The sequence below is a fragment of the Geotrypetes seraphini genome, chromosome 18, assembly GCF_902459505.1.
Source record: "Geotrypetes seraphini chromosome 18, aGeoSer1.1, whole genome shotgun sequence".
Lineage (NCBI taxonomy): Eukaryota > Metazoa > Chordata > Amphibia > Gymnophiona > Dermophiidae > Geotrypetes > Geotrypetes seraphini.
In genome coordinates this window covers 14,205,772-14,228,983 of record NC_047101.1, presented here as the reverse complement: position 1 = coordinate 14,228,983, position 23,212 = coordinate 14,205,772, and the positions used below count along the sequence as shown (strand labels likewise).

At 45.0% G+C, this 23,212-nt stretch overlaps 1 protein-coding gene and 1 long non-coding RNA gene across 4 annotated transcripts in view; one reads left to right on the top strand and one right to left on the bottom strand.

Moving 5' to 3' along the window:
• The window catches only part of RASGEF1C (RasGEF domain family member 1C), a 67,313-nt gene that overhangs the window by 30,278 nt on the left and 13,823 nt on the right, over positions 1 to 23,212 (top strand). For all 3 annotated transcript variants that reach the window (XM_033927595.1, XM_033927593.1, XM_033927594.1), the window contains exons 5-8: positions 3,933 to 4,070; positions 5,287 to 5,499; positions 9,068 to 9,142; positions 19,978 to 20,073. In XM_033927595.1, coding sequence (XP_033783486.1) covers positions 3,933 to 4,070; positions 5,287 to 5,499; positions 9,068 to 9,142; positions 19,978 to 20,073 — 522 coding nt within the window. The remainder of the gene's footprint in view (positions 1 to 3,932; positions 4,071 to 5,286; positions 5,500 to 9,067; positions 9,143 to 19,977; positions 20,074 to 23,212) is intronic.
• Positions 13,867 to 23,212, bottom strand: part of LOC117351782 — a 35,741-nt gene continuing 26,395 nt past the window's right edge. Inside the window, exon 3 of the long non-coding RNA XR_004537512.1 lies at positions 13,867 to 13,909. This is a non-coding gene — a long non-coding RNA (uncharacterized LOC117351782). The remainder of the gene's footprint in view (positions 13,910 to 23,212) is intronic.

Here is a 23,212-nt window from a genome sequence, read left to right as displayed (position 1 = left end):
ATAACTTCATGAAGTGATAAATAATTCTTAAACCTCCATAGAGTGCATGTAATGTCCAGTGCCTTATAAATGCAAAAAATGATGTAAGCAGAATAACTTAACTTCAATGTCTAAACAGCGATGGTCCGGCGGGGTTCTGATGCGTTTCGCCAAACCGGCTTCCTCAGAGAACCCGCTGTGCTGTAAGCGACCTCAAATGTAAAATTCTCCCTAGTTCAAAAGGAAAAAAAGGAAAAAATCTCTCATATCCTGTCCTGCCATCGCTGTTTAGACATTGAAGTTAACTTATTCTGCTTACATCATTTTTTGCATTTATAAGGCACTGGACATTACATGCACTCTATGGAGGTTTAAGAATTATTTATCACTTCATGAAGTTATTTTAATAACCTTTCAAATCAGATGGTGCAATGATAGATTCAGTGAAAGTCTCTGTAGGGGTCAAATCCCCACGCTGAGCTTTCAAATTCCATTCTTGGATTCTGAGCGCCACTCTAGAAAGGCATTAGTAACTTTTATGATTGTTCCTTTTTGCTGTTGTTTACCTTCTCTCTGGGTGCCACATTGGGTCTTCCAGGGAAGTCCTATAAGTCTCTTGCCATCTAGCTAACCAGGTCTGCACTCTTTCCCTTCGGTACTGAATTCAGCTTGGCTCCCATTTTGTCCCAGAAGGGATTCCCTCACTGGCTCCCCCCCATATCCGTAGTGGTTCATAGACAACGGCGCAAAAGACAAAAGCGCGCGCCGACAATTGAGCGCAGTGCGCGCCGCTCTAAATTACAGTTTTTAGGGGCTCCGACGGGGGGTTTTGTTGGGGAACCCCCCCCAGTTTACTTAAGACATTGCGCCGGCGTTATGGGGGGTTTGGGGGGTTGTAACCCTCCACATTTTACTGTAAACTGACCTTTTTCCCTAAAAACAGGGAAAAAGTGAAGTTTTCAGTAAAATGTGGGGGGTTACAACCCCCCACGCCCCCCACAACGCCCCCACAATGCGGCGCGATGTCTATTAAGTAAAGTGGGGGGGTTCCCCCCCCACCCCCCCCATCGGAGCGCTAAAAACAGTAATTTAGAGTGGTGCGGCGGCGCGCGCTGCGCTCAATTGTCTGGGCGCGCCTTTGTCCCGGTGCGCTTTTGACCTGACACCATCCGTAGTGCCCGCGGTCTTCATTTCCTGAAGTGAGGCGTGGCCTAGCGGTAGAGCTGCTGCCTCTCCACCCAGAGGTTGTGGGATTCAATCCCAGCACTGTCCCTTGTGACCCTGGGCAAGTCGCTTAATTCTCCATTGCACCAGGTACAAAATTAAGAACTGTGTAATCGCAAAAAGGTGGTATACAAGTCCCATTCCCCTTCTTGCAAAATTTCCTCTCCTGTCTTGTCACCTCCAACCCTCTGGAGCCAGCAGTCAAGAGTCTTTGCTTTTTGTCTGTCTGTCTTGTCTTTTTCTTAGAGACGGGTATGTTTTTCATGGGTGCAGCTTGGACCTTCTCTCCCCCCAACCACCACCCATGGATGCCTTCTCTTTTCTAAGCAGCTTCTTTCCAGGGCTCCTGTACATAGAGGATTTTTCAATCGGAAAATCTGGACCCCCCCCCCCCCAGACCCGCCCGCCCAGACCCGCCCTGTAACGTCCTAATCCTACTCCCAGTCCCATCCTAGCCCCGTCCCCCAATCTTGTCGGGCAGGGAGGAGTCCCCGCATGCGCGGATGCCCATGCGATGACTGACGTCATCGTGTGGCATCCGTGCATGTGCGGACTTCCTCCCCTCTCGACGCGATCTGAGGAGGCTTTTCAAAATCCCCGGACACGTCCTCAAAAGGAAGACATATCTGGGGAAATTTGGATTTCTGCTAACCCTACCTCTGTCCCCTTTCTTCTTGCCTAACTATTGTTTCCTGACTGTCTCGCTTATAAAACCTGTTCCTCTTGATCCTTTGCCCTCTTCAGTGTTGCTTCTGTGATGCATCTCTGTGGGCTGGTTACGAGGATCATTGCATAAAACATTTATTGTTCTTTAACTATTTAACTGTCTCCCTGCTGGTATACGACTGTGCTTAGTTGGGGGGAGGGAAATCTCAGCTGTCGGTGTAATAGTCTTACAATACACTCGCAATTGTCTTGCAGCTGGCCTTGGTTGTCGGTCTGTCTCCTCTGTCTCTGATCTGTGCTAAAAACCGCTTCTGCGGTTTTGTAAAAAGGAGTGGGGGGGGCGTAACTTAGTAAGTCTGTTGGGTCTCTCTGGGACATTCACAATAACCTGTTCAAGAGATGGATTTTCTTCATTTTTATTTGAACCCTAAATATTCTGGCTGCAGACGAATATCCAGAGAGACCATGTTCCATAGCGGCAGAGACGAAAATGAGAATGGCATAAACCAGATGGACTCTCTAATTCAACCTGCAATGGTGATACGGTGTTTTTTTTTGTTTTTTTTTTGGGGGGAAGGGTTGTGCGCTACCATGAAGAACTGGGTTGGATTAATGGATCAGAGTTTTCTATTTTCTGGACTGTGAAACCTCAGAAGCAGCGTTCGCAACTCCTCACCCAGTGACGTCGGAGGGGATTTTTTTTGGGGGGGGATTGTGCCAGATGACGAAGGGGACTATGCCAAACTTTTCTCTTCCCTTTCAGTGGTGAAGTTATTAGTTTTCTTCCAGGGACCAATCGGGGTGGACAAGGGACGCCTCCTTACTGATAGTCTGCATGAGCCCCTGACTACTCTCCCCACTCACCTCATCCTCCTTTGGCATGTGTGGACCACCAACACCTCTGCCTCCGTTAGCCCAGCTGGGCCATTGATGCCACCTAATTCTCTTCAGCTTGAATGATCCCAGACCAAAGTGCTCCAGATTATTGATGTCAGCTGGGCTTTGGAGGGAGCATCCAACTGAGGAAAGTCTCTGTGGTGGCTAGGCTAAGCTGCTATAAGGATATTAAGATATGTGTAAAAGGGGGGGGTGAAAGAGAACCCTAAGTAGTGCATGAAGACTCCTGGTGTAATAGCTCAGTAGGGGACATTTCTGATTTGAGCTGGAAACCCAAAGAACTGGTAGAAAATAGAGAATGACACGGTGACAAAATTCATCACCATTCCTGTCCCCACGGATAACTGCGGGAAAAAGTCCGGTGTCATTCTATAGTGTCTCTTAACCTCAATCCTTCTACAACCAGCATTCTTCAATGCAAGGCTTGAGGGTCAGTGGCTGGGACCATTCATACTCTGATTCTTATGTGAGCCATGTATTGGATAATGAAGCTATTGGCTCTTAGGCATTGGTGGAATGAAGCATTATGACATCACAATCTCAGCTCTAGAATGTTGCTACACTTTGGGATTCTGGCAGGTACTTGGGATCTGACTTGGCCACTGTTGGAAATTGGGTTTGATGGACCTTCGATCTTTCCCAGTATGGCAACACTTATGGTCTTATGTTCTAATCATCCGGTGTCATTCTTTAGTGTCTATCTTAACCTCAGTCCTTCTACACCAGCATTCTTCAATGCAAGGCCTGAGGGTCAATGGTTGTGCCCATTCATACTCCGATTCTTCCCTCTCTCCTTAAAAAACGACATGGAGATGGTTTCCCGACTTGAATTGTGCTGCAACTAAAGCGGTATGTCTAGTTTAATAAACGTTAATAATAAAACAATATTCGCGGGGATGGGAATGGTGATGAATTTTGACACTGTGCCATTCTCTAGTAGAAAACTGCTTGGCTAAAAGGAAAAAAAAAAAAGTTTGGCTGCCTAGAAGTTTCCATATTTCACTCTGAAACTGAGTACCCAGTCATGTGACTTATCATGAAATTGGCACCTAGCGGAAACCTCGGGGCTGGCAATTAACGATCCTGGTAGAACAGTGCCCAGAGGGGACTAGATCTTGTGTCAGCAGTGCACCTGCCAATGTAACACTTGATTCTGTTCATCTCAGGCACACATCAGAAAATTTGGGCCCAAAATTCTGCAGCTGTTGACCGAATGGACTGAAACCTTTCCTTCTGATTTTCTTGACGAACGGATGGTCGGACATTTAACAGACATGATTCACAGGATGGCCCCCTGTGAGGAGGTGAGAAAAGAGCTCTTAAAATAGAAGTATACCCTCCTTGCTCAGATTTTTCATTGTCATATCCTTGAGTTCTTTGACCTACATCAGTTTCATAGCATTATGTTACTTATTAGTGCAATATTAGGGAAAAAAAGATGACATATCTTCTATTTATTGTAAACCTCACTGGACCAAATATTTAGGTAGCAGCGGTATATATGAATTTTATTCTGTTGCATCATTCTCTGACCCTGTCTGGGCACCGGTCGGTAGATTGTCATTGCATATCAACAGCTGTCTGGCTCAATGGGGTTTAACTGAGCAGGATGGTCTCCTGCCCAGTGAAACATTATTTTAAATATTGCTACCTTAGATTAGACCCTGCTGGGCAAGAGAATGCGTGCTGTACCTGTATAATTCACCCTGCGCATAGATGAGGGGGGGGGAAGGGGGAAAGCAATTCAATCTAAAATTTATTAAACCACCAGGGGGGCAGGTCTAGGGGTCCGGAATTTACAAAAGTAAAATCTGGTAACCCTGAGCATACATTACATTACATTACATTACAGATTTCTATTCCGCTTGTGCCTTGCGGTTCTAAGCGGATTACAAATTAGGAGACTGGACAATTTCAGGAATATTACAGTACATAGAATCAGGAATGTATCAAGTTACAATTGTTAGTCTGGAAGTTTCCAGGAGAAATTTAGAGCACATAGTAGATAAATAGTAGGTTGATGAAGTGAGTTGTACAATGTTTAGGTATAGTTATGGTGGGGTGTTCGTGTGTGTATTTTCTAGTGCTATGTTGAGGTTAAGATGATGGAAAGTATTTTTTGAAGAGATGAGTTTTGATTTCTTTTCGGAATTCTTTTATGTCTATTGATTTGATCAGTCGATTGGAAATGGTAGTGTCAATTTTTGCTGCCTATGTAGCTAAAAGGCTGTCGTATAGTTTCTTGCGTCGTGTACCTTTGAGCATACCTATATTATAAATAAACCCATAGGACTGCCACACCCAGTTACACATTCTCTCATTCTCTGAGGCTCACACCAATGTCCCAACACACGGGTCATAAATAACTTTGCCTCCAGGAACTCTGCAGCTCATTATGTGATAAAAGATTGTTTGCACATATAGACTGGGCCTCTATTAGTGTCTTTGTGGGGGGAAAGTGAAGCGTGTCCCAGTGAGGTTTTATTAACTGCAGTGATGCCGTCTTTTTCAATTCATCAGGTGTGCTGGGAAAGGCTGCGCCAGCTTCTGCAAACGCTGAATCAAAAGCTGGCATTGCCTAACCAAGGGGAGCAGAGCTCTGTGAAAGTGAACGGTGCCATCTCCGACCAGATGGTGGCCTTTAAAAGTAAGCCCCAGTCGATCCAAAGGGACATCCTGAGTGTCTGTAGTGACTCGTACACACTTGCCCAGCAGCTGACACACGTGGAATTGGTAAGGAAAAAAAAAAAGCAGAGATGTACAGTATCTTTATTTGAAGTGACGTGAGGTGTCATTTTTAACCTGAATGACGGTGAAAGCCCGCACAAATTTGGGATTCTTTTCTATGTCGTAAAAAGTCCCACAAATGACTCGGGGGGAAATCAAACAGAAATGCTCGTCCTGTACACCCCTAGTATGAAGTGATATTGCTGTAGAACCTATGGTTTCCCCAAAACCAAAATTTCTCTCTAATCCATCTCATAAGTCACTAAATATAATACAAATATCTGTGATGCATATATCCCAACGCTAATATATTCACAAGGCCCCTATATGGGAAAACGCAACTACAAGCAACCACAAACTTAAACCTGAAGAAGCCATATGCAGTTCAACACCAGAGATAAGAGAAACCGCTCTGGAATATAAAAAGAAAGCAGTGCAAATTTACAGTAAAACTGCATTTTCTGTTCATGAGTTTAAAAATAAAATTTGTTTTTTTCTCTACTTTTTTTTGCCTGGCCATTTTAATTCATGTTTATCCCAGTTTCTGCTTTTTCTTAATTTTCTTTCCAGGGTCTTCAGTCTTTCTGCCTCTTCTCTTTTCTGTCTTCACTTCTTCTCCTACATCCATCTCTGACTTTAACCTTTTCCTTTCAGTTTTCCTCCATTTATTTTTCTGCATTTCTATCTGCTTCTGTTTCTCCAGTTTTTTTGCTAAGTCTTCCCTTTCTGCCCTCTTCCAACATCTTCTCTTTCTCTCTCTTGCCCCCTTTATTTTCACTCTTCTAACCAATATCTACTATCTTGCCCCCTCAATCCAGCAGATCTTCTCCCTCTTTCCTCCATCACCTCATCTTTCTCTCTCTCTCTCTCTCTCCCTCCACCTACATCCAAGATTTCTCCCCATCACCTTTTACCCTTTGCTTCTTCCAACAGAGTCGCGGGTCAGGGGCAGGCAGCCACTTCCTCCCGGTGGCGGTCCTCCATGCTGTTTGCCGGCCGCCGGGAAGAGGGGGGAAGGAGTCGGGGGCGCGTCTGGATTGTGAGCAGCCCTTCCGGTCTCGATCCTGCCCCTCAAAATCGGGAAGTAACTTCAGAGGGGGGCAGGACTGAGACCGGCAGAGGCTTTAGCGATTTTGGCAAGAGGGAAGGCCCCGGCGGCGTCGGGCTTCGTTATTACCAACCGGTTTAGTAGGACTGAGATAGGACCGAAGGCAGGTCTGCTCACAATCTGGGGGGAGGGGGGGGGGGGTCATGGAGTTTTTACCTGAGTTGGCACATTAGTGGAAAAGAACTTTAATTCACAGTTTACACATTTGCACGTTTGCACGACAATACTGTGGTAAATAGAGCACCCAACCTGCTGATGATATACAGATAAGTGACTATTTTTTCAGAATAAAGTGAATACAATTAAAGTTAAAGGTTGGGCCAGGGACAGTAAAAATGCTATGATGGTCCCGATTCTACCTGCAGTTTGGTATCGTCACTAAACATAGGGTTAGGTGATCTGAGCACTTTTACTAATTTATAAATATATATCCTTACAAGAGCTGTGATTGTTTAAGAGATTGACACTAACTGGATGCGCCACTGACTCCTTACTCCCCCTCCCCCCCTTACTCTGCCACTGAGGTCATCAAGCAGTATGAGGACATTGAGGGAGGGGGCTACCACATTCGCATGCGCTAATTAGCAACTGCTAAACGCCAAAGATGCCCATTATATTCCTATGGGAGTCTTTAGCATTTAGCAAGCGCTAACCCAGTATCGATCCTTCATGGATATCCGCCTTGTTTAGTTTACTGGCGTCACTGGGGTACGGGTTCTCATCCCACACTTTGGTAATGGGAAGGCTCATTACTGCATTTTAGGAAACAAGAGACCTGATTAATACTCTTGCTACCTGCCGTGATCTCTGCTATAATCTCATGTTTTATTGGACTTTGTATCAAATGTCTCTTTAACATTTTGTGACGGTGTGCTGTGCTACCATTTCAAATAAAGAATTATTTGTCCAGGAAGGGGCTAATTTCAAATAAGCGCCCCCCCCCCCCTCTCCCAATCATTTTGAAAAGTTGGCTCCTATGGACACGGGAGATCAACATTGGGGGGTGCTCAAGCACCCACAGATCTGTCCCCGATGATTGGGCAAGCCAAATCTGATAAAAGTGCATCCAAAACACTTCGGTCTTATTGGCCCTAAGCTTTGGAATGAGCTTTCTTTGATTATTAGAGCTAGACCCTCCTTTAAAACTTTCAAGAGTGGCCTCAAGACCTTTTCCTTTACTCGGGCCCTCCCATCTTGCAGACAGATTAGGGTTACCATATTTCTTCCGGTAAAAAAAGAAAAAAGAGGACACGTGGCCCCAGCCCTGCCTCATTCTGCCACCACACGAACCACCTCCTTTCCTGAGCTTGGGGCCACGTCTGGAGAGCCTCTGAGCATGCTCAGACGCGGTGTGATGATGTCGCACGCGTGCGCGCGTATGTGGATGCTCTCCAGAACGCAGCCTCAAGCTCCTAAACCTGGACAAACTTCCGGGTTTTCAAAACCCTCCCAAACACTCGGACAGCCCTCTGGTGGGGGAAGAGTGTGGCGCAGTGGTTAAAGCTGCAGCCTCAGTACCCTGGGGTTGTGGGTTCAAACCCATGCTGCTCCCTGTGACCCTGGTGGCTCCAGGTGCATTAGATAGATTGTGAGCCCAAAATGACAGACAGGGAAAAATGCTTGAGTACCTGAATAAATTCATGTAAGCCATTCTGAGCTCCCTTGAGAGAACAGTTTAGAAGGTTGAATAAATAGTGTGAAAAGGTTCAGCCTCTGATGACCAGAGCTGGTATTGTGACATCATAATGCCTCATTCCACCAATAAGAGCCAACCTCATCAGTGATGTCACAATGGCTTGATTGTCCTATACTTGGCTCACTTTTATTACATTTTGATTTCTAGAATGGCGCAGAGGTTAAAGCTACAGCCTCAGCCTCCTGAGGATATGGGTTTAAACCCACGCTGCTGCTTGTGACCCTGAGCAAGTCACTTAATCCCTCCATTGCCCCAGGTACATTAGATAGAGTATGTAACATGTTTACTTTTATAACTTTGTAAACCGCGTTGAACTTCTGGTTACGCGGTCAATAAACACTATGTTATGTTATGAGGCTACCAGGATAGACAGGGAAAAATGATCGAATACCTGAATAAATTCATATAAACCGTTCTGAGCTCTCCTGGGAGAAAGGTATAGAAAAATGAATTAAACGGATGATGTGACTGGGTAAATCCTGACATATGGTAACCCTAAGCTTATGCAGCTCTGAGCCCTTGTGTCTCTCCCACCCCGTCTTTCCCTTAGGAATTCTTCCCTTAAAGTGACCTCTCTGATATTTGCTCTGTGTTGTACCTTGCCCTTATAGGTTGCGGTCTCCATCCTCCCTATTGCCCAGATTTAATTAATTTTTTTTTTTTTTTTTTTTTTAATAAAATGCTACAACACTATTTATCCAATAATAAATTGAGCTTGAACCCAACTTACCATATTCCAAGAATCTGAAGGTTTATGTCATGTTCCACAGGAGAGGCTGAGCCACATAGGCCCCGAAGAATTTGTGCAGGCTTTTGTGCATAAGGATCTTTTGGAGAGCACCAAGGTAGGTGACTTTGACGTGTACGATTCAGTTGGTTGGATGGTTGGCGACGGGTGGTGATTGTTATAAACTGAAAAAGAATTGTGCCCTCGTAAGTAGCTCCAGGTGGTCCTACGCTTATCACGGGTACCAATTTACAGAGGATGTAAAAAAGCCGAGATTGCTGCTCTTGTTCTGGTTTATAATACTTCATTAGGATAGCAGGCAAAACCTAGACTAAAAGCAAATTTGGGCATGACGCCGAGATCTGCGTACAAATGAATTGGTTAATTACATTACATTGATGTCTTCTATCCCGCCAATACCTTTCAATAATCGGGTGCCGACAACCAATTATTGATGATTGGCACTAATTAAATTTGTGTGCTCATTTGGCAGCATGCAGGTAGTGGCGTTGTAAGGGGGTGGGGAGCGGACCTCCTCGGGCACTGTCTTGGTGGAGGTACCGGGGTGGCTTAGTGGTTAACCCTTTCAGGACCATAAGGATCGTAGGCCAATTTTTGTGGTTTTGACGACATTTTTATGGTAAAAAGGGCTTGCAGATGCCAAAAAATTGATTTTTTTTGTGAAATATCATTATTTTTTTAAAAAAAAAATCAAACTTCTGGCTTATGGACAGTGTGGCAAGTGAATCTTCTCGTCAATCTGGCAACGACGCTAATGAATGAATGTCGGAACCAGTTTGTTTACATAAAGGCAGTATCATATGGAATCCGTACATATCAAATTTAGAACTGTAGACTATCCCAATCAAAATTTATAGGATTTTAAAGTTATGGGACAAATATGTCCCTTGGTCCTGAAAGGGTTAAAGCTGCTGCTTCAACACCCTGAGGTTGTAGGATTGAATCCCTGGGCAAGTCACTTAATCCTCCATTGCCCCACGTACAAAAGAAGTACCTGTATATAAGTAAATCGCTTTGAATTTGTAACCGCAAAAAAGCGGTATACAAGTCCCGTTCCTTCCCTCTCCTCCTTCCCCCCCACCCCCCCATACCTCTTTGCCAGTGCGAACAGCATCTCCAATCTGCTGCTTGTGCCAGCCTCGGCTCTCCCTCTGAAGTCACTTCCTGGTTGCGGGACCAGGAAGGGATGTCGGAGGGAAAGCCAACGGCTGGAGATGCTGCTCGTGCCAGCGAAGAGTCCGAAAAATACAGGTGGGGAAGAGAGGGTGCATGTGCAGCAATACCCCCAGGTGCCTCCCTCCCTCGCTGCATCACTAAAGACATTTCTCTTTCTCGACGCGTTTGACTCCTTAATTGTCCTTTTAAGGACTACCCAGTATTTAGAGGGAATCTTTAATACCTGTTCCCCTTCCTATTCATCACCTAAACAGACCATTCCGCGCTCTCTACGCATTTTCCCCCTTCAAACCCCTACGCAATTCTTCAGGCAATTCCTACCCCCACCTTACTTTCACCCCTACAACCCTTTTCTTCTGTAACATTCCCCTCATGCATTTGTAATTCACTGAATGTCCAGCCTTCTCTTGATTTGAACCGCCTAGAAGTCGACTGACTATGGCGGTATAGAAAAATAAAGTTATTATTAGTACATGTTCTCTTTTTCTTTACATATTGTAGTTCCAGCCCTCCTTTCCCGCATGTCTCTGTTTGTTAATTTTTTTTGTTAGTTTATTAGTTCTTAAAAGCTAGTATTTGCCCTAGTGTTGTGTGGTTTTTTATTTTTTATTTTTTAACTGTATTTTAGTCAGTAGATGGTTTTAGCATTTTTGTCCACCGCCTAGAAGGTTTGATTAGGCGGTATAACAAATTTTAAATAAACTTGATCTCTGCAATGCAGGGCTGGCTTAACCTATTGTCTAGGTGAGGCTGTGGCCCAGGGCACCAGTACCAAAGGGTGGCAAAGGCCCAGAGCTGTGATGTTACCGATTCATAAGTTAAGGTACCCTGCGGTTTTTCTCCTCCCCCCCCCCCCCTTCTGACGCTGCAGCTTCATAGACCAGCTGCCTTGAGGGGGGAGGGCCAGCATCGGAGCCGGAGGAAGGAATTTCAGCGCTTCCCTCCTGACGCTACTGCTCGACACTGGCACAGCTCGCAACCCCCTCTCTCCGTCTCCATTCAGCTCCAACAAATCACTAGAACCTGTCGCTTCTTCCTCTTTAATATTGCCAAAATCTGACCTCTCCGAGCAGACTACCGAAAACCCTTGTCCACGCTCTCGCCACCTCTTGCTTAGACTACTGCCATGTACTTCGCTCGGGGCTTCCGTTCAGCCATCTCGCTTCCCTTCAGTCCGTTCAAAATGCATCTGCGCCGCGCTCACATTACCCCTCTCCTCAAGTCACTTCGTCGGTGCCCCATCTGCTTCATGCTCCTCTCACTGATTTGCAAGTGCATTCTCTCTGTAGCCGCGAGAGGCATGTCCTGTAGGCAGTCAGCCAGTGCCAGCACCTCGTCTCCTTACCAGCATCTTGCGGCACAAGGTTTGAGATACGCTGGCTTAGAAGGAACAGTGGGCACAACAGAGCACATTAATGAGAAATAAGGTGCATTATTGACGATATTTGTCTCGGAAATGGGAAACAACAACAGAAAAACACAACCATATGTAATATGTAGTAGATGGCAGCAGATAAAGACATGTACGGTCCATCCAAACCGCCTAGCAAGATAAACACAGAGCATAAGGTATGAAGAGATAGTACATTGGCATATTTGATCTTAATTTGTCCTTGTTGTTTTTAGGGCACAGACCATAGAAATCTGCCTGGCACTGGCTTTACTTCCCAATAATTTGATAAATTTACAAGAAAACTGCTATAAATAACACAGAAAATTAATCAGAATGATGGCCCTAATATTCAGCTATAATTATAACTAAATCAAAAGGTCTCCAAAAAAAAATAATAATAATAATAATAATTTTTTTTTACCCACAATGTCAAGTTAAACCAAAGGGAAAAAAAAGGGGGTTAACTTCCGATTCAATCTAGATATTGTTATCTATTAATGTAATCGGCAAACATGTTCACTTGCTAATCAAAATCAAAAGGAGGAAGGGGGGGGGCATCGTCGTGAATCCTGGATGAGATCATAGGATCTCTTATGCCTCGAAGATCCCCATCCTGCCAAGCAGGTTCTAATAATCTGACCTATTCTTCCATCCACCTACAGGTGAAAATAACGTATAAACCTTAAATCAGTTTTCGTGCTAATATTCGGCTGGCAGTGTTAAACCTGGACATGCAGTGCCGAGCCATGTTCTGGCACCGGCATTGAATGTCCGAGTTTCTGGAGGCGGTTAATTCATAGCTAGTTTAGTGTGATGCAGTGCTCCCCGAGATTCGGGGGGGGGGGGGGGGTTTCCGTTCCAGGAACCCCCGTGAATCTCAGAAAAACCGCAAATATGGTTTTTCATGGGGGAGCCTGAAGAGGGGCAGCAGGAGAGCAGCCGGAGCACTGCGAGTGTAGGAAATCGCTCGCGGTTCGCTCCGACCGCCTTTTCCTGCACGAAGTCGGGCCTTATCCAATCAGGAGCTGCGTGTCAAAGCTGACCCACCCAGCCCATCAGACCACCCGGGTTGTCTTTTGAGATCTTGCTGGTGGGAGGGGAGGGGTCCAGGTGGCCCAAATGCACAACTGGATTGCTGAGGCAGGAGGGATTGGGCATCCCTCTTGTCTCTGGGTGCGTCGCTGTTGCGAGGGCGGCTGTCATCGTCAGGGGGTTGGGTCACCTATGGTTGTTATCAAGGGGGGGGCCTGGCATAATTTTTTATTTTTATTGGGGACAGATATTGTGCATGGGTAACATGCACAACATCTGTATCCATTAAAAAAAAAAAAAAGTTTCTTGTCCCAAACAGCTGCGTGGCAGGAGGCTGCTTCGGGGCTTCCCTTGTCTCTCAGCTGCTTGTGCTTTCCCTGCGGGCTCTGCGCATGTGTGAGAATTGCTCTCACAGGGATTACAGCAAACCTCCACTCCAAATTATTTGCATGCAGACTTGTTTGCGCACCAGTCACTCTTTTGGAATCGGCCAAAAATCAGATCACAGCAGTCCCACGCGGTCTTACCCTGTTCAATGCACCTAGGCCTTTATCCTCCATTGCCCCAGGTACATTAGATAGACTGTGAGGCCACTGGGACAGAGAGAGAAATGCCCGAGTACCTGTATGTAAACTGCTTTGAGTGTAATTGTAAAACTACACAAAGGCAATATAATATACAAGTCCCAATCCCTTTCCCACTTTTCTATCTTGAAAAGCCAAAACTTAGCAGCAGCAGCGGATAAGTTTGCTTTGAAAACCAGTAGAATCTTATCCTGAGAAGTACAATGGCTTGTGTGTGGACCATGATGAAACTGTGCATTAGGTGTGATAAAAACCAAGCTATGGATTAAAATGTTATCGCAGCAGATTGTAATCCTCCAGAGGGTTTCCAGCAAGGCGGTAAAGCAGCAAAAATGGAGCAGGAATGTAACCAGCTTAGCTAAATCTATCCCTTCAATCATCTTTCTGCAAATAATACATTTTGATAAGCAAACAGGGATTTCTATAGACTCATTAATGATTTTGTGGCTGGGGAATTTGCCAGAAAAAAAAGAGATTTATCTTTGCAAAGAATTGCATGCATTTTTCTCTAAGTGCACTATTGAATTGGCTAAATGTTCATATAAGCCCTTTTGATGAATAAACCTCTTATGCCTTGAGAAATAAAATTGGATTTGTGCAATGCCTGTCCTAACTCCGGTATCTCAAGATGCTTACCAGGCAGAAAAAGACTGACGGACAAATCATCTTCACTGAGTCTCTATTAAACAAAACAGAGGAAGACACGTTATTTAATCAATTTTCTATACCGTTCTCCCTGGGGAGCTCAGAACAGGTTACATGAATTTATTCAGATTCTCAAGCATTTTTTCCTGTCTGGCCTGGCGGGCATACAATCTATACCTGGGGCAATGGGGATATTATGTGACTTGCCCAGGGTCACCAGGAGCAGTGGGGGTTTGAACCCACAACCTCAGGATGCTGTCTAAATGGGTGAACCAGTGTATGTGATAAAATCTGTGATGAATATAATGTGAGTTTAAATGCACGAGCCAGTGGGTGGTGGTAATAGTCTGTAAGTTATCTGTGCAAATGCAGGCCCTACCCATGTCTCCTCCAAGCATCGCCCTCTGTGCTCAGCTCTTTCTTTTAAAACACTAAGCAAGCTGTATGCTTGGCACACAACTAGCATGTTCACATGTAATTGTAAGCAGTCTCGTGTGTTCATTTTAATAATAATAATTTTATTCTTATATACCGCCATACCGAAAAAGTTCTAGGCGGTTCACAACAAGGTGAGCTAATACATGGGATACACATAAAATACAAATTAGAATAATGGACGTAAAAACAGATAAAGAAAGAAAGCATTTACAATATAATGCAGAAAATACCGGCATGGCAGGGAAAGAAGTAATACATAGAACAGATCAAATACATCAAGTTGAATGTAAGGAATTTGATTGAAAAAATGAAGCAGAATGCATTTTACTGTGCCAATGGTGCTTACATTTAGGCACTAAGATTATAGAATGAGGGCATCTTTGCTGACCTTTTTACTTCTAGGGATAAATCCCCCCTTGAAATGGATATTGAAAAATTATTTCCACTAAAGGATATTTGGATTGATTTTTACATCCAGAACTGAGATCGACCCTGGAATCAGAGCTATAGAGTCAGAACAATGTTGAGTGCAGCTTTAAAATGGGCAGACAATTGTACAAACACGTACTGGACCTGTTTTTTCTGCATTAAAGCAGACTACCAATTTATCTCATGTATAAAAGATTTTCCTTTTCTCCGTGGAGGATAAAACCCTTGCAGATTAAATAAAAGATTTAATTTGTTTTGCTGCCCTCTGGTGGTCATTAGCCAATATAACAAAATGGATGAAATCCAGCTGATGGAAACTTGTTATGTTCCGTAAAAGTGATGCCGTGCCCGACATTAATTTTAACATTTTATCTTTAAACGTGTCATCATTGCAGTGAAGTTCTTACAAGACCAGTGCAGATTTTGGAGTGATCTTGTATGTTTTAAATGTATGCAGCAAACCTTTAGGAACTCGGTAGAGAAATAGAGGTTCTAGTGATCTAGCAAGCAAAAATCGATGTTTCCACCTCCCTAATTCTTCAGTTTTCAGTCTTGCCATTGAAACACATAACAGTATTATAGAATTCTACATATTTCTGCAGGGTTGCATAAGAAAAAGTGAGAGCTGGTCCAGTTAACTACCAGTTAGCTCCTGGAAGCAATCGCAGCTCTTGGGAAGAAGGGAGCTCCAACAGTTTCACCATAGTGACACCTTCTGGCTAGATCTAGCATCATGGAGTATGGCGACTAGTCAGTGGACTGTTGGTTTGATATGATGATAGCTGAGATTGGGGGGTTACTTTCTTTGTTATTTAGATGGGTGACTGCCTGGGTGTTTTTATGTATTTAAATTTTACTACAGTTTGAGTCCCATAAAGGCATGTAATTAAATACAATGAAATAAATTAATGTACAAAATATGGGAATTTATTTAATTTAAAATGTATACCCTGCCTAAAAATCTAGGCGGTTTCCAAACAACCTACATAATCCTTTTAAAATATAATATACATAAGTATAGAAAACTCTAATAAGTGTTTTGCCTCTCAGCCCCTCACTCCTTCACATAAATGTACTTACAAAACAGCTGTGTCTTTAATAGTTGGTGGTTTTTGGTTGTTTTGTTGTTTTTTTTAAACTGCTCTACTGGCACTTAAAGGTATTTGCCCCAGCAAGGCATTACAGAGTTTTGCCCCAGCTGTTGAGAACCTGGAATCTCTTATCTTTCCATGACGTTATCCTTACTATTTTATCTTCTGACAATCTCATTCTACCTTCAGATCTTAACACCCTCCTTGGTTGATACACGTCCAACAAATCATGGAAACGTGCTGGAGCTACGTGATATACAGTCTGATGGATTATTTGACAGTTCTTTGTACTGTACCCTCTGTTGTACTGGCAGCCAATGCAATTGTCTCAAAAGAGGCGACTCGTGGGCTGTCCATGATGCTCCAGTTAGTAATCTCGCCGTTGAATTCATCAAGAGTTGTAAAGCTTTAGATTTTGAATTGGTTATACCTAAATGCATCAAATTACAGTAATCCAATCTTCCTATCATCACTTGTACTACTGTTCGAAAGTCAGTTTATAATTTTATAGTTTATAGTTTATTCAATTTTTGATTAAACGCTTTTTCGTTTCTTCAAAGCGTTGTACAGAATATAAAATAACTTTACAATAAAAAAGAAAATAAAACATTTAATACAAACTTTCTATGATCGACGTGACTGACGGCAGAACGTACTAGGTAATTATAGGCAGGCATGCAATAGACACGAATGGTAAAGGGGGTAAGAAATACAATTGATAAAGTAAATGTAAGAAACATTTAAGGTAAACACAAAAGGAATTAGGGAAATGGGTATGAATTAAAAACAAATATTATTTATTTAATCTCTAAAATGAGCCTCTTTTTTTTTTTTTTTTCAGTTAAAAGCGTCGTTAAAAAGGAAACATTTTAAGTTGCTTTTAAATTTTTTTAAGTTTTTTTCCATTTTTAAATAGGGCGCTAACATCAGATTTAATCTAATATAATAAATGTAGTTGACCATAACTTTTCTGAATGGTTTTTTTGAAATCTGATGACTCGTTATCAAAGCCGCATCTAACCAAACCCCTAATGCCGACATCTCCCTTTTCACATTCAACTGCGCACCCAAACCCATCACATTCATCTTCTCCACCTCATCCCCAGTATTATCATTCCCAACTATCAACACTTCAGTTTTATCGACCTTTAACTGCAATCTATGACTTATCATCCACTCTACAACTTCCGTCATATAAAAGTTCTGTCAGTTTTCAACTCCTAATTCTTTTTTTCTTGACTGGGAAAACCCCGCCAGTATATAATCCATATACATTCTATATTGTATTCTTAGGTTTCAAAAACTTCTAGCCCAGCCATATACAAGTTCAAGTCAAGTTTATTATATATTTTGATTAATCGCTTACTCAAATTTCTAAGCGATGCACATATCTATAAAAATATATACAATTAAAAAGGCATCAACACAGACAGATTAAACAGACTGTATATGCATAACATGATAAGGACTAAGAGTACGGATATGTTGAAAGGAAAGGATGGGTAAGAACTACATATTGCTGATAGAAAAGAGAACAATTATGGTAAAAAAATAATAGGGAGGGAATAAACAATGAACTTTAAAGAGGTTATAAAGATGGAATGGAACTCCCAATTATCAGGTATCAAAGGCATCCCTGAAAATAAAACTTTATCAAATTTGCTCTTAAATTTATCTAGATTGTTTTCTTCTCTTAAGTAAATGGGGAGGGAGCTCCATGTTTGCGGAGCCGTAACAGCGAAAATAAAATGCCGCCGTGTATTAATAATTTTGAGTGAAGGAATGACTAATAAATCTGAGTAATTTGGTTGGAGTATAGGGGATCGAAGATTTGTAAATGAAAGCTGGGGTTTTATATAACAGGGACTTAAAGGTAAGCAGGCTTAGTTTATACTGTATCTGATGTGCTACTGGGAGCCAGGGTGCTTTCTTAAGAAGGGGAGTGACATGATCAAATGTCTTAGCTTTCATTAAGGCCCAAATTCTGTAACTGGCACCTGATGTTTGGCACCTATTTTGGAGGCGCCCACCTAGATAAGCTCCTATCTAAATTGAATGAGCAGCTCAATTAAGCTTTTTAATCGGCAAGAATTGAAACGTAGGCGCCGATCAAGAAAGAGCGATTCATGATTCTGTAACAAGACGCCTCTAAAAGTTTAGGCGGCCTTCAAAAAAATAAGCGCCATGCATGTTAGGCATGGGCGGGGGCTTCCTGTTAGGCACCTTCTTACAGAATCGCCGCTCTTAAGTGTGGCTTAAGCGCTCGCATGGCAACTTCTAGTTGGCGCCTAGAGCTGGCCTGTTTATTGGGCGCCTCCAAAACAGGTGCTGCTCAGCGTGATTCACTAAACGGCACCCGATTTTTGCTTGAATCCCGCCGAACGGTGCCTATTTCGGCGCCTACCTTTTGGGCGCTTCTTAATAGAATTTGCCCCTAAATAACAGTGCCGACAAAGCTGGTTCTTGTGGTACTCCTCTCTCCACCAGCACAGGTTTAGATAACGTTTCTCCATTTTTTTACCCGTAATGATCTCCCCCACAAGTATGATGAAAACCAACTTAACACCTCATTTCTCAAGCCTATCTCTTTCAACTTCAACAGTGTGTGGCACAGTGGTTGGATCGACAGCCTCAGCCCCCTGGGGTTGTGGGTTCAAACCCCGCGCTGCTCCTTGTGACCCTGGGCAAGTCACTTAATCCTCCATAGCCCCAGGTACGTTAGATCGATTGTGAGCCCACCGGGACAGACAGGGAAAAATGCTTGAGTACCTGATTGTAAAAACCGCTTAGATAACCTTGATAGGCGGTGTATAAAATCCTAATAAACTTGAAACTTAATTAAAAGACATGAAAAAAGTGCTTGATTATAGGATTGCCTTTTAACCGTTCAGACCGGACTGAGGCCAAAGTAATATTGACAAGCTGGCAGTTAGTGGTCACGGAAGCCAATATAGCGTCTGCCTGCGTCGTAATTTTGCCAACATCGAGTGTACAGTGAAATGAGCCTTGAATTTGGTTCAAGAATTGCCCATTTGTTCTCCCCTTCCTGTACAACTTTTTTTTTTTTTTTTGAACGAATTCATGCACTGAGGAACTGGGGCTATTTTTGTGTGAAAGGGTTATTCCGGTTGTAAATTTTTGCATTTGTTGTTGAGGAATTCATGGATGTTCAAGAAAGAATAGGGCTAGTGATCCATCAGCCGCTCGGAGAGAGAAGAGGATTGAACAGAAAAGGAGAAGTTGGGTGGGTAGGATGTTTGGTGATCAAAACGCTTTTATTGCATTTTATAAGTATTGAATTATGCTTTGTGAAATATGTGTTTTTATTGCAGTAGTTGTTCTTTGATGTTAGTCATTTGAGTATTTGTGAGAAAAGTGAGTTAACTTGAACAATGGAATCCTATATAATAAAATCCTAGCCGCGCATGCGCACTCATACCTGCGTGCTTCCGTGATCTCTGATCCGTGAGATGTAGGTCCGTGGCCGCAGGAGTGCGCATGCGCGAGTCCCCCAGCCTTACAGCATCTACTTACACTCGCCGGCAGCACTGGCCGCCAGCGCTGGACTCCCTGCTCTCCAAAAGATCGCGGTGTCAGCTCCTCTCACGAGCCGCCCCAGCGTCAGAGGAGGCTTCCGACGCTGGCGGGGATTGAGACACAGGGGCAGGGAGAGGGACAGAAAGTCAGAGAAAGGGGGCCAGGGAGAGAGAGAGACAGTGGGAGGGAGAGAGAAAGAAAGAAAGACAGACAGACATATATTCTAGCACCCGTTAATGTAACGGGCTTCAAGACTAGTAGATTTATATTATGTTGGATGTTATATAGGTTCTGAACCAATATATAAAAACATTTTTAAAAATATGTAAAACTCGAGCTTTTGAGACCATTTAAATCCTGACTTCAGATATACAAGAATGAACCTTTTGATGGTGTAATCTTTTGATTCCCTATACTGGACCATCAATAAGCATCATGGCCAACAACAATTTTTCTCCAGGATCAATGAGGCTGTTAGACACTCTAATTCCTACAGAGAGAACTGGAAGCAGCCATTGTTTTGCAAATCAAAATTCTTTATGATCTGCACATATCGAACTGGAAAATGGTAATCTTTTGTTGTTGTTTTTTTTTTGGGTCATTCTAGCCTTGTTTCACTGACCAGAAGAAAACTAGTAACTTGGAAGCTTATGTGAAATGGTTCAATAGACTCTGCTACCTTGTGGCTACCGAGATTTGTATGGTAAGCATAAGAACTGAGCCTCATTATTTGGGATATTCTAGAGCAGTGGTTTCAAACTCAAACCCTTTGCAGGGCCACATTTTGGATTTGTAGGTACTTGGAGGGCCTCAGAAAAAAAACAGTTAATGTCTTATTAAAGAAATGACAATTTTGCATAAGGTAAAAACTCTTTATAGTTTATAAATCTTTCCTTTTGGCTAAGTCTTAATAATAATATTGTCATTTATAGCTAAAGAAAAACTGTTTTATTTTATTGTTGTGATTATGATAAACATACCGAGGGCCTCAAAATAGTACCTGGCAGGCCGCATGTGGCCCCTGGGCTGCGAGTTTGAGACCACTGCTCTAGAGGGTCTGCAAAAGGAAAACACAGACATATTTTTCAATTATATAATTATCTTATCATATAGGTGACATTACTTTCTCTGCAAACAACTGTGTTGACGAGTTAAATGGGTATTGAATGAATGATTCATTAGTTCAGTTGAAGAAAATATCTGAAGTTCAATGTTCATTGATTTTTTTTTTTAATTATTTTTTTATTTATGATTTTTGTATGAAACCAATGAGATCAGACAATCCCACAAACTACATTGTACAAACAATTAAATTTGCAGCTTTAGCAAGGTTTCACAGGGATAGCCTCCTGGCTAGAGAACAATGCTGTACTCTCTAGCATAGTGTGGGTCTCTGGTTCAATTCCTGGATCAGGCTTTCTGCATACTGTAGAGGCAGTGTTTCACAGATCCCAATAAGCAGGGCCCATTGTTAAGAGTGACATCTGGTGGTCAGAAGAGGGCAGAAGCAAGTGTTCGTTATTAAGAGTGACACCTAGTGGCCAGAAGGTGCTTGGCTTCATGCCTCAGGTCTATTCCTGCAATGATTAAGCCAGGGACTAAGCTGGAAGTGAAAGGAGGAAATACCGTATTTTCGCGGATATAACGCGCACCATTGTAAAACGCGCACAGGGGTATAGCGCGCAGAAATCACGATGATATGTACAAAAACTTTTCTATACCGCGCTCAGGCATATAACGCGCATGCTGCCCGACTCTCCTCTGGCCACCCCGACTCTCCTTTCGCCCTCCCCGACTCTCATCTGGTTGCCCCGACTCACCCTGACTTTCGGTGCACTGCCCCGACTTTCCTCTGGTTGCCCCGACTCACCCTGACTTTCGGTGCACTGCCCCGACTCTCCTCTGGTTGCCCCGACTCACCGTTCACCCGCCCTGACTTTCGGTGCACTGCCCCGCCTCTCCGTGCCTGTCCCCCTTGAAGTCCTGTCCCCCCTTGAAGGTCTGCCTGTCCCCCCTTGAAGGTCTGCCTGTCCCCCCTTGAAGTCCTGTCCCCATCCTGAAAGCCTGATGCCCCCCCTCGACGTCCGATTCTTCTCCCCCCTCGGCAGGACCACTCGCACCCCCACCCCGAAGGACCGCCGACTCCCCGACTATATTGGGCCAGGAGGGAGCCCAAATCCTCCTGGCCACGGCGACCCCCTAACCCCACCCCGCACTACATTACGGGCAGGAGGGATCCCAGGCCCTCCTGCCCTCGACGCAAACCCCCTCCCTCCAACGACCGCCCCCCCCCCAAGAACCTCCGCCCGTCCCCCAGCCGACCCGCGACCCCCCTGGCCGACCCCCACGACACCCCCACCCGCCTTCCCCGTACTTTGTGTAGTTGGGCCAGAAGGGAGCCCAAACCCTCCTGGCCACGGCGACCCCCTAACCCCACCCCGCACTACATTACGGGCAGGAGGGATCCCAGGCCCTCCTGCCCTCGACGCAAACCCCCCCCTCCAACGACCGCCCCCCCCCCAAGAACCTCCGACCGACCCGCGACCCCCCTGGCCGACCCCCCCACCCCCCTTCCCCGTACCTTTGGAAGTTGGCCGGACAGACGGGAGCCAAACCCGCCTGTCCGGCAGGCAGCCAACGAAGGAATGAGGCCGGATTGGCCCATCCGTCCTAAAGCTCCGCCTACTGGTGGGGCCTAAGGCGCGTGGGCCAATCAGAATAGGCCCTGGAGCCTTAGGTCCCACCTGGGGGCGCGGCCTGAGACACATGGTCGGGTTTGGCCCATGTGTCTCAGGCCGCGCCCCCAGGTGGGACCTAAGGCTCCAGGGCCTATTCTGATTGGCCCACGCGCCTTAGGCCCCACCAGTAGGCGGAGCTTTAGGACGGATGGGCCAATCCGGCCTCATTCCTTCGTTGGCTGCCTGCCGGACAGGCGGGTTTGGCTCCCGTCTGTCCGGCCAACTTCCAAAGGTACGGGGAAGGGGGGTGGGGGGGTCGGCCAGGGGGGTCGCGGGTCGGTCGGAGGTTCTTGGGGGGGGACGGTCGTTGGAGGGAGGGGGGTTTGCGTCGAGGGCAGGAGGGCCTGGGATCCCTCCTGCCCGTAATGTAGTGCGGGGTGGGGTTAGGGGGTCGCCGTGGCCAGGAGGGTTTGGGCTCCCTTCTGGCCCAACTACACAAAGTACGGGGAAGGCGGGTGGGGGTGTCGTGGGGGTCGGCCAGGGGGGTCGCGGGTCGGCTGAGGGACGGGCGGAGGTTCTTGGGGGGGGGCGGTCGTTGGGGGGAGGGGGTTTGCGTCGAGGGCAGGAGGGCCTGGGATCCCTCCTGCCCGTAATGTAGTGGGTTAGGGGGTCGCCGTGGCCAGGAGGGTTTGGGCTCCCTCCTGGCCCGATATTGTTGGGGAGTCGGCGGTCCTTCGGGGTGAGGGTGCGAGTGGTCCTGCCGGGGGGGGGGGATGTATCGGACGTCGGGGAGTCGGCCGGGCAAGAGGGCTTGGGCTCCCTCTTGCTCCGATCGTGGATGCGGGTGCGGGTGGGAGCGCGTGCGAGCGGTCGTTCGGGGTGGGGGTGCGAGCGGTCCTGCTGGGGGGGGTGAATCGGGCGTCGGGCGGGGTGGGAACTATGTTTAAAAACTTTTGTATACCGCGCTCAGGCATATAACGCGCGAGGGGTATGCGCGGTACGTAAAATCACGTATAACGCGCGCGTTATATCCGCGAAAATACGGTACTAGACCAAAATTTTTAAAAATGGCATTAAAAAAGGAATTTTATCATTTTTGGAAATTGTTTTAATGCACATTATCTTCCATTAGGCTATGCAAATAATTTTACACGTGTGTTTTTT